The sequence below is a fragment of the Colobus angolensis genome, unplaced genomic scaffold (assembly GCF_000951035.1).
Source record: "Colobus angolensis palliatus isolate OR3802 unplaced genomic scaffold, Cang.pa_1.0 Scaffold386, whole genome shotgun sequence".
NCBI classification, from domain to species: Eukaryota; Metazoa; Chordata; class Mammalia; order Primates; family Cercopithecidae; genus Colobus; species Colobus angolensis.
In genome coordinates, this window is record NW_012117221.1 from 910138 (window position 1) to 921592 (window position 11455).

Below are 11455 nucleotides of genomic sequence, written 5' to 3' on the forward strand. Positions count from 1 at the left end.
CATCAACTGTAATGACTTTGATTTGATTAAAGAAGCATCTAAGAGAGTACAACTCCTTGGGGTCTTGCTCGGGGTATTTTTTCATTATTTTATTCAACAAATATTTATTGAGATCCTACTATGTGATAGGTACTATTGTAGGGAACGTGTGAATAAATAAAATTGAAAAATAAATCCTCGCCTCCTCAGGGCTTACATTCGAATGGATCCTTGATTGTATTTGTAGAAGATGTTCCACTCACATTTTTCCAACAGCTAAATAACATTCTGCCTTGGGAAAAAACCCCAATTTTCCACTTTCCGAAGGGAGAAATGAGTTTTAACTTTCATATTATCCTCCTCAAAAGAGTTTCCAAAAAAATTTGAGGTCCATCTCTGCCACAGCTGCTTTTAATATTGACACTTATTCCATGCATGGTGGCTCACGCCTGTAATCACAGCACTTTGGGAGGCCGAGGTGGGCAGATCACAAGGTTAGGAGTTCGAGACCAGCCTGACCAACATGGCAAAACCCTGTCTCTACTAAAAATACAAAAATGAGCCAGGCATGGTGGCAGCACCTGTAATCCCAGCTACTCAGGAGGCTGAGGCAGGAGAATTGCTTGTACCTGGGAGGCGGAGGTTGCAGTGAGCCGAGATCGTGCCACTGCAATCCAGCTGGGGCAACAGAGTGAGACTCCATCTCAAAAAAAAATTGACATTTAATATTGTATTAGATGAAAGTATCTAATGATGATATACGTAAGCCTCCCTTCAAAGATACCACCAAGTAACCAAATAGCTTCTCCATCTTCATGCGGGATAGCGGAGCTGATAGGATTATCCTGAGTTAAGTATTAATGGCCTTATATTAATTAAACATCACCGATGTCTTCTGGCTCTCAGCTTAACCAATGTGCAGCATATCCGGGTGACACTGCACTTGCCCCTCTCTAATATGTGGTTAAGGGGCAGCCATTTTCCTCGGCAAAGTCCCCTTGGTGAGTCCATGGTGTCACTGGGTTATCTCTGAGAGGTCATTGTTCCTCTTCCATCATAGGTCAGACTTGGCAGTGGTGAAAGAAATGTTCTTGCTACATCTGTACACACATAATCATGAGCTGTTCTGAACACATACGTCATTTTGTGGATGTGTGAGTGGATTCTCAAAACAAAAAACAAATAGGTCTTTTCAGCTTTCTGAGCTAGAAGAAAACAATAAGTATGCTGCAACAAAGAGGATGATCCCAGGTCAAGTGCAGAAATTTGTGTTGGCTGTGGGACTAAGTCACCCCCAAGATCCCTCCATCCTCAATGGTCTATGATTCCAAGAATTACCCAGAGTCAGAAGCCAATGCTTTCAGTGTCTGGTCTGAGCATGCCCATAATTATATAGAGAAATCAATAGAAAGACCGTGAAGGGGAGAGATCAATTTTGCCCATGTTTAACCAAAGAAAAGACCAATTTACATTTTCCCAACATCCTGTCACATTCTATAGGCCACTTTTACCTAACATCTGCAGAATTACAAGAGACCATTTGAGTGATGTATTTCAGAGAGAACTTATTAGTGGTAGAAGAATGAGACATGAAGGCTAACAATGACTCTGTGATATTAACTCCAGCCCTATAACCAAGTGGGAAGTCTACAGATTAACAAAACTCCATCCACTATTTATTTACTTGTTGAGACAGGGTCTAGCTCTGTCTTCCAGGCTGGACGACAGTCACGTCAAGTACTCTAGTAATGTCAAGTAGATGAGAAGACTGCTTGTTTTTATATTTTAATTATCAATCTGATGGTTTGCTTTTGGTTTGTTAATATATTTATATTATAAAGTATTATAAATTTATTTATTTATTGTAACAGGGTCTTGCTCTGTCATCCAAGCTGCAGCATAATGGCTCTATCATAGCTCATTTCAGTCTCAAACTCCTGGACTCAAACAATCCTCCTGCTTCAGCCTCCCGAAGTGCAGGGATTGTAGGCATGAGCCACTGTGCCTGAAACCATAACATTATTGAATTACACCTTCTGTTTCCCTCCACCTTACAGAGCTAGATGAACAAATACCTAATTTCAGTTAGAGATGTTTCTTTTCTACACGTCTCTAACAGTAACATTATGTACATGATAATAAAAAAGGCAAAACAGTGCATGATATAAAATGTAAAAAAGTACAGGAAGCTCCATAGGACATAATACTTCCTACTGTAGGAATATAACTGAAATCCACTAATACCAAGTAGATGAGAAGACTGATTGTTTTTATATTTTGATTATCAATCTAGTGGTTTACTTTTGGTTTGTTATTACATTGGAAGGCTGCTTTGAGTTTGACAGTGGTTGTGCTGGCTTTTATTCCCGTCATCCTCAGATAGACATTTTAAATTATAGCAATATGTCCATTCATCCAACACCGACAAGGAACAAGAATGCCACTTGAACATGGAAATGAATACATTTTCCAAACAACTATATTTTAGCCTAGTCAAATTGGAAACATTAAGAGCCCAATCTGAATGGAAAATTGCGACAGCCTGTTTGGTTAAACACGGGTGCTGAACATTGTTACTACTTAATGTTCTCGGGAACTACTGAGATATGCAAGGCTGTGTATTCCCCTTTTAAACAACCTTCACACATGTTAAAGAATGGTCCCAAACTGATGTTTTGGTGGCTGTTGTTGCCTTGTGTGCATTTTCACAGTTTTCTTCCTTGTAGTGGTTACTGCCTGAAGTATCACTTTTCCTGTTTTTCTCCAACCCCTTCTCATGTGTGTTTCTATTTTTAGTAAACCAGAAAATCATTTAACCAAACATACTAAGTGTTATATCTAGTCATATATAGAGTTTTGTTTGTTTTGAATCAGGGAACACTGAGATTGTGGTGAGAAGTGTGGACCCTCTTCTCTATCCCCTACCTCCTCCCAAGCCATAATTCTGTCTATAATCCCAGCCAGATCGCTGATGCCCATCCATAGCCCCCAGTTTAAGAATTTCTGTTCTAGTGTGAATATTCTTTAAAGAACTAAAAATAGAACTTCCATTCCATCCAGCAATGCCACTACTCGGTAACTATTTGAAGGAAAATAAGTCATTATATGAAAAAGACACATGCACACACATGTTTACAGCAGCACAATTCACAATTGCAAAGATATAGAACTAACCTAGGTGCCCATCAACCAAAGAAAATATGGTGTATATATACACCATGAAATACTACTCAACCACAAAAAGGGACAAAATAATGTCTTTTGTAGCAACTTGGATGGAGCTGGAGGCCATTATTCTAAGTGAAGTAACTCAGGAATGGAAAACCAAATATTGTATGTTCTCGCTTTTAAGTGGAAGCTCAGCTATCAGGACGCAAAGGCATAAGAATGATATAATGTACTTTGGGAACTTGAGGGGGAAGGTTGGGAGGGAGGTGAGGGATAAAATACTACATATTGGGTGTAGTGTACACTGGGTGATAGGTGCACTAAAATCTCTGAAATCACCACTAAAGAATTTATCCATGTAACCAAAAACCACCTGTACCCCCAAAACTATTGAAACATTTTTAAGAAAGTGTTTCTATTGTAAAGCTCATGCATTTTACCTATGTGAAATCCCATTAGTTTTTGCTGTACAAGGTAACTCGTTCTTTGATAGATCAAGAGGTTGAACACTTCAGTTCTGTTGATGAATTTGACTCTTACTACTATGACTTGAACAAGTTTTTAACTACTCTAAACTTAAGTTTTTTCATCTATAAAATGATGATAATAAATAACTGTCCTGTAGGATCATTGCAGAATGAATATAAAACAACATATAGGCAAGGAAGTTGCAAATTTTAGACAAGTAGAACTTAGCCCAAGGTCCGTGGACAAGGGATGGGCTTCAGAGCATCAGCAAACACCCTGATATTCCCAGCAAAATGTAGGTGTGTGCCACCTGTGTGTTTTTCATCAGAAGTTTATGACCTCAAGAGAGTAAGAATAAGTGCTTCTAGCATGGACTTTGTGATATCATTGTTGTGCTTATTTCCCAATTCTAAACTACATTTCAGATAGGAAGAGCTGTTAATTTACTGACTTCCAGGTAGGAGAGGCATTAATATGTACTTGGTGTGCAAAGGGTCCTCAGTGAACTCAGCTTAATGAATTAACTATGATTTCATTAACCAGTTAATGAATTAACTATTAGAGAATGTGTACCAATGTATCTGCATAGTCATGTACTCTGCTACTTTGTAGCTGATATGGTCTGGATGTGTGTCCCCTCCAAATCTCATGTTAATATGTGATCCCTAGTATTGGAGGTGGGGCCTAGTGGGAGATATTGGATCATGGAGGTGGATCCCTCATGAATAGCTTAGAGACATTTCCTTGGTGATGAGTGAGTTCTTGCTCCGTTAGTTCATGTAATATCTGGTTGTTTAAAAGAGTCTGGGACCGCTACTCTCTCTTGTTCCCTCTCTCTTGCTCCCACTCTCACCATGTGATATACCGGCTCCCCGTTTTCTTTCTACCACAAGTGTCAGCTTCTTGAGACCTCACTAGAAGCAGATGCCAGCATCATGCTTCCTGTACAGTCTGTAGAACTGTGACCCAAAATAAGCCTCTTTTCTTGATAAATTACCCAATCTCAGGTATTCCTTTATAGCAATGCAAATAGACTAACACAGTTAGTGATAACATATAGTTCACAAATGGACTAATGGATATAGATAGCTATGCTATATTTACCAACATAATCTATATTATTTTAAGTAAATAAATAGATTACCTGGGCTAACATTCTTACTTCATTAATGCAAATAAACAAATTGGTCTTCTCAGTGTCTTTTACCTGTACTGGTTTCCTTTCTTCAAAGGGATATCATGAAGATATATAAAGATATAGCTATTAAAATGCTTGAAATTTCAGGGAAAATTGCAGTGTAATGAGGATGATGATGAGGATTAGCTAATTAGAGTTATTGTTTATTAAGTATCTACTAAGTACCAGACTCTGTTCTAGGCATTTAATACACTTTGTGTTTAATTTTCAAAACAACCTTTAAAGATAGGTATTATTGCCCTCATTTTATACGTAAAGAAACCTGAGACTTAGGTTAAGTAATAGGTCCAAGTTCACAAAACTAGTAAATGTAAAGCTGGAATTTTAATCAAAGTCTGTTTGACTCTACAGTCTGTTATTTTTTCCTACAGTTAATATAGCAGAAAATATATTTGTGACTCTTAATAAGGAATAACCCAGCCCTATGAAATGAATTTTTCTTATTTTCCTATTGCATTTGAAGATTGTAATAGTCTATTAACTTTAAAAAACTTAGGATGTACCTAAAACTCAATTTAACCTTTATATTAAAGTTAAGAAATGCCCTTGAAAGGTTTCAGACAAGGGGATGATATGATCAGATTAGTGTTTTTGGAAGTTTGCTCTGGCTGTAGGGTTGAGTGGGTTGGCACGGGATGTGACTGGGGGCAAGGAGGCCAAGATGGAGGCTGTTTTAACAATAGCAATGGGGTTGGAGGAAGTGAATGGGCATGATGACTATTTAGAGGATAGCCTGGATAAATCTTGTTCATTGACTGGATATGGGAGGTCAGGATGGTTAGAAATTAAGACAGACACCCAGATTTTTGAGTGAGGCCTTATATCCTTTCTGGTATTAGGATAGAGGGCAGGCTATTAGGGAGAGATTTACAGGTGAAAATGACAAGTGCTTCTGGGACATACTGGGTTTGAGGTATTTGTGAAGATGTTACAATGACCTTTGGGTATTGGTTTTGAAATTTAAGAGCATGATCTGGGCTACAAACTTAGTTTTGGAAGTCAGCATCATATTGGTGGTTAAGCCATAGAAGTAGATGAAATTGCTCAGGAAGGGTATGTGTAGTGAGAAGTGAAGAGAGTTTAGGTAAGAATCTTATAGAACACCAAGATTTAAGAGACAAGTAGACAGCATAGCTAGAGGTGTGGTACTGTATTGTCACAGAAGACTCTTTCAAGATGGAAGGGATGACCCTAAATACTTACCCAAAGAGAACACATTTATTCACATAAAGACCTGTACATGAGGCCGGGCGCGGTGGCTCAAGCCTGTAATCCCAGCACTTTGGGAGGCCGAGACGGGCGGATCACGAGGTCAGGAGATCAAGACCATCCTGGCTAACATGGTGAAACCCCGTCTCTACTAAAAATACAAAAAACTAGCCGGGCGAGGTGGCGGGCGCCTGTAGTCCCAGCAACTCGGGAGGCTGAGGCAGGAGAATGGCGTAAACCCGGGAGGCGGAGCTTGCAGTGAGCTGAGATCTGGCCACTGCACTCCAGCCTGGGCGACAGAGCAAGACACCGTCTCAAACAAACAAACAAAAAACAACAACAACAACAACAACAAAAAAAGACCTGTACATGAATGTTTATAGCAGTTTTATTTCATAATTGCCATAAACGGAAAACAACAAATATCCCTCAAGTGGTGAATGGATAGACAAATTGTGGTGCATCTGTACAACTGAAAGCTATACTTATCAATGAAAAGGACCTACCCACCTATACACACAACATGGATGGATCTCAAAAGCATTTGCAATGTGAAAGAAATTGAACATGAAAGGCTATATACTGTCTGATACCATTTATATGATATTCTAGAAAAAGCAAAATCATGAGAACAGAGATGAGACCAGTGGTTGCCAGAGGCTGGAGGTAGGAGGAGTGGATCGACTATGAAGGGACTTAAAAGAACTGTTTGGGGGTGATGGTCATGTAATATATCGACTATGGTGGCAGTTACATGATTGCATAATGTATCTAAACTCATAGGCCTGTACACATACAAAGGGTGAATTCCACTGCATATAAATTATACCTGAATAAACCTGACTTCAAGTAAAAAAACAAAAACAAAAGGGAGCTGTTAAAATGTTCAACACAGCTTAAAAATGACATAAGAAGAGGACTGAGACGTGTCCATTTGGTACTGGGGACTTTACAGGGAGCAGTGGCAATGGCATGGGGGAGGCAGAAGCCAGAATGCTAAGCATTGAAGAGAATGGCAAAGATCACTGGTTGTCTGTCCCCCATACCCATTTTCCCCTTCTTACATGGGAATGGAGGCCTCAACTTTTGGATAGGCTTATGACTATGCAGAGTAAAGACTGCTTTGTCTAGTCTCCCTGGAAACTGAACGTAGCCATATGACTGAATTCTGGCCAAAGAGATGTAAGTGTCCTGAGGCAGCTTCTGGGAGCCTTTCTTAAGAGGCAGTTGGCGTGCTTCCTTTACTTATTTTTCTTTCCTCTTTCCACATTTATGTTGGCTGGAATGCAGACATAAGGGCTAGAGCCAGAGCAGCCAACTTGGACTGTGAAACAATTTTAGGAAAGGAGACCACATATGTTAGAGCAACGTTTTGTAGGAGCCTGCATCTCTGCTCTTTCAGGAGTCAAGCTCATAAAGTGGCCCATGATAGCTTATTTCTGATCTTTTAAAAGACAGAAAAGCACATCTTTTTCCTGTTTAAGCCTCTTAATTATTCACACATGAACTTAATCCTATATGCAACTGGAAAGGGACATGGATTGGGGGGAGGGTTTTATGATCTCCAAATTCACATCCAATTTCTCTGTGAAGGGATACCTGGAGTTGATCCAGAATCTCCTTTCACAAAACGGCTTTTTGAATCTTCACTGGGTTTGACTTTGCAGCTCACTCTCCAGAGGAAAAGGAGGAGCAGTGAATCCACTGAGAACATTTTGCATGATTCTCTTTCCAGCCCATGGAGCTGTCTCCCATCTAGAGTCACCATACAGGCTGTTGACTGGCCGGAAAGTCCTAGCCCCGTGGCTTGCGTATCTGAGTCCACTCCCCTTTCAATCCCAGTCCCTCAGGAAAGCTTTCCCTGAACATCTACCTACGCACATCCACTCCTCTTTTATTCTCCATCAAAGCATTTTTTAAAAGCACATCTTTAGTAAGACATAATTCATAGACCACAAAATTCACCCAGAGTGTATAATTCAATAGCTTTCAGTATGTTCAGTTGCACAATCATCACCAGACATTAATTCTAGAACATTCATCATAGCATCTTATTACTTAATTTTTATAGCAATATTTTCAGCCTGTGACGATATGTTTATTTTTGTCTTTATCTATGTTTTGCCTTTCTACTTTAACCCGTGAGCTCCTGCAGGGCAGGGACTGTGATGGCTATGCGTATGCTTGGTGCTGCGTTTTCAGCACCTGGCAAACACCAACTCACAAAGGGACCCAGCTGCAAGATACAAGAAAAGCCTGAAGCTGTCCCATCGACTCTTCATTGTAGCAGGTGCAGGACACCTGGATGAGAACTAGGTTCTTGCTCTGGAAACCGTTAGGAGTAGAGGATTCTCAGAGGGGGTGGAGGCAGGGAATACGTACTCCAGGTGGCTTATTACTGCGGGGCCGGGGCCGTGGTAATTTGGGAAAACATAGTCAATATAGCTATTGTTTTCAAATAACAGACTAGGGAAACTGACCCTGGACAATATCTCCCTGGCAGGCGGGAACACGCAGAATTTGGAGTGAAACGGAAAGGGGAATGGGGTCACCACGGTGGTGAAACGCCGCATTAAGGCGCTGCAAGACAGCTGGAGTTTTGCTTGGGAAACTCACAGGGATCTCGCCGGGCCGGCACAATGGCGTTTCCGAACCCATGCCCAGCCCACTGGGGGCAGTCCTTGCTGCTTGCAGAGGCCAGACGCTTCTTGCAACTTCTAAGCGGCGAGAGCTGCCACCTTGCCAATGACTCACTCGTTTCCCTATGCCCTTTGGGCTGTGCCACCCGCCGCAGCCTCTCTGCTCCCCCACCCACCCTTCTCCCCAGGCTCCGCGCCGCGCCGCCAGTCCCAGGAGAGCAGCGAGCGCACCTGGCGCCTAGGGCGCACAGCACTGCTCACTGGTAGCCACCTCACCCGACGCGCAGCTGCCAGCGCGTTCCCTCCCTGAAACCCTGAAGTGGGGTGGCTTGTCTAGCGCCCAGTGAACAACATTATCCAATTGCTTCCCGTTTTATTCGCAGGCTGGGAGCTGAGAGAGCCTGAGCATTCACTTTCAACCCTCCAGGGGAGGAGGGGGTGCAGGCGGGGAGGGGAGACGACTCCCAGCTCCACCTCGCGCTCAGCGCGGCCAGAGCACTCGGCTCCGGGAGAGGCGAGCAGCGCCGGTGAGCCCCGCAGCAGCGCGCCCGGCCGCCGAGCCCCGCGATGGAGTGAGTATCCCCGCGCCGCGCCGGCCGCTGCCCTCCTCTCGGCATGTTGCCATGGTGACCGCGGCAGCAGGCAGATCCCGCTCGGGTCCACGTCCAGGATGGGTGTTTAATTTCAGCCCCATGTGTACGCCTGGTGTTTCTATAGCAGCCGCCGCGGCGGCAGGAGGCAAGGGGTAGGAACCCCGGGTGGCGTGGTTTTTGCGGCTGCCCCTTGGCCAGCAGGGCCTGGGGGGCGAGTGAGGGGAGTAGATGATGTTGCTAAGGACGGAGGCACGTTCTAGGCTTTCCCATCCCTGCCCCAAGCTTCCGCTTATCGGGGAGTTGGCCGCAATAGCCATGACTTCCGATTCCTAACCATGTCAGCATTATTGGACTGCAGTTAAAAAAAGAGGGAGGGGGTCACTGCGGATCGGAAGCAAACGCGGTTCGGTGTGAAGCGTGCAATGGAAGGATGATGAGTTAGTGGGTAATATGAGCCAGGGCTGCAATGTCCTGGCTACTAGAAACCATCAGAAGACCCAAAAGAATTGATTTGTTCCTGGGGTATTGGAGAAATAAGACAAACATATTGGCGGCAGCCCAGAGTGGAATTACAACGTTTGGCACCGTGAACACGGCATGGATGGGTGGGGAAGAGAGGGCATGAAGACAAGAGGCGTTAACCAGAAGAAGCATAATAAAGGGCTCCGGTTGTGGATCTGGTTTCGGATGCCTCTTTTCTCTGTGTTTGCATCCCTGCACTGCTTTTTGGACACACTCTCGAGCTGCTGCCGCAGCAGGGCCGCTCTGACAGGCGACAGCCAGCCGCTCCAAGGAAGGGTCATTTTTGGAGCCAGCTATTAGATCCCGCTCACTTGGTCAGCTTCTCCTCTTCCGTTCTCTTCCCACACTACTCCCTGACATTGAGGCCGTCTGAAATCATATTTCAAGTTAGAGATAAAGTCATGTTTTCAGACATCAGGACCTTCATGCCAAACCCAAGAAACCCTAGATGCAGCCTTTATCCCTCTGCATATCTGATTGTGTAGATGCAATTTAATCCTCAGGAAGGCTGCTAAAGCAGAAGTGAGAGATGGTGTGGCATTGTAGGAGTCAGGAGTCATGGATTTCAGGCCCCACCTAGCCTGATACTGGTGTTATTGATTTCCTACTCCAGTGAGTGAATGTCTCTGAGCCTCAGTTTCCCTATCTCTGCAATGGAAACAAAGATGTTCCTTACTCACTTTGAAGCATTATTGAGAGGATCATGTAATATTTGTATCTCTTCCAAAGGGCTTTGTAAATTGTAAGATATGTACAAATTTAAGGAACTAGTGTCACGATTAAGAGCTGGGCTCTGGAGTCAGATTGGCTGGTCTGAGCCTTCCGACACTTTGCTGAATGAAATTAATCTCCCTGGGCCTCATTTTTCCCATCTGGAAAATGGGAATAATAATAGTAACTATTTCATGTACTTTTTGTGAACATTAAAGAAGTTAATGCATGTAAGTTGATACATATACTTATAAGATTCTTAGAGCCTGGCATAAAGTAAGCTCAATAAATGTCATCTATTATCTATGAATATTATCTATTATTATTAGATTGATGCAACAGTAATTGCAATTTTTGCCATAACTTTCAATGGCAAAACCCAAAAATTACTGTTGCACCAGCCTAATACTACAGTCTACAGCATTTCATGGGATTTCGGATTGGCACCAAGCTATTTTTTGTTTTAGACAGGGTCTCACTCTGTCACCCAGCCTGGAGTGCAATGGTGCTGTCATGGCTCACTGCAGTGTTGACTTCCTGGGCTCAAACAATCCTCCCACCTCAGCCTCTTGATGGAACTACAGGCATGTACAACCATGCTCAGCTAATTTTTAATTTTTCATAGAGACAGGATTGCCCTATGTTGCTCAGGCTAGTCTTGAACTCTTGGGCTCAAGCAATCCCCCTGCCCCTGCCTTGCTGGGATTATAGGTGTGAGCCACCATGCTCAGTCTTTTTTTTTTTTTTTTAAATTTATAAAGAAATACATGGTGTGGTGGTTCATGGCTGCAAGCTCAGTGCTTTCAGGACAGAGGTGGTAGGAACTCTTGATGAGCCCAGGAGTTCGAGGATGCACTGAGCTATAATTGCATCACTGCACTGGGTGACAGAGTAAAACTTCATCTCAAAAAAAGAAAGAAAGAAAGAGAAGGAAGGAAGGAAGGAAGGAAAGGAGGGAGGGAGGGAGG

General features: G+C 42.9%; 1 protein-coding gene across 3 annotated transcripts in view; it reads left to right on the top strand.

The window, feature by feature from the left end:
• PALM2 (paralemmin 2) overlaps window positions 1-11455 on the top strand; it is a 476431-nt gene that overhangs the window by 140591 nt on the left and 324385 nt on the right. Inside the window, exon 1 of one of the 3 annotated variants that reach the window (XM_011954589.1) lies at window positions 9149-9233. The exons of 1 other annotated variant lie outside the window; for it this stretch is intronic. In XM_011954589.1, the coding sequence (XP_011809979.1) occupies window positions 9229-9233 (5 nt within the window). In that variant the 5' untranslated portion in view covers window positions 9149-9228. Of the gene's footprint in view, window positions 1-9148; window positions 9234-11455 lie in introns of those variants that run through there. One more of the 3 variants, XM_011954586.1, reaches the window with a different exon arrangement.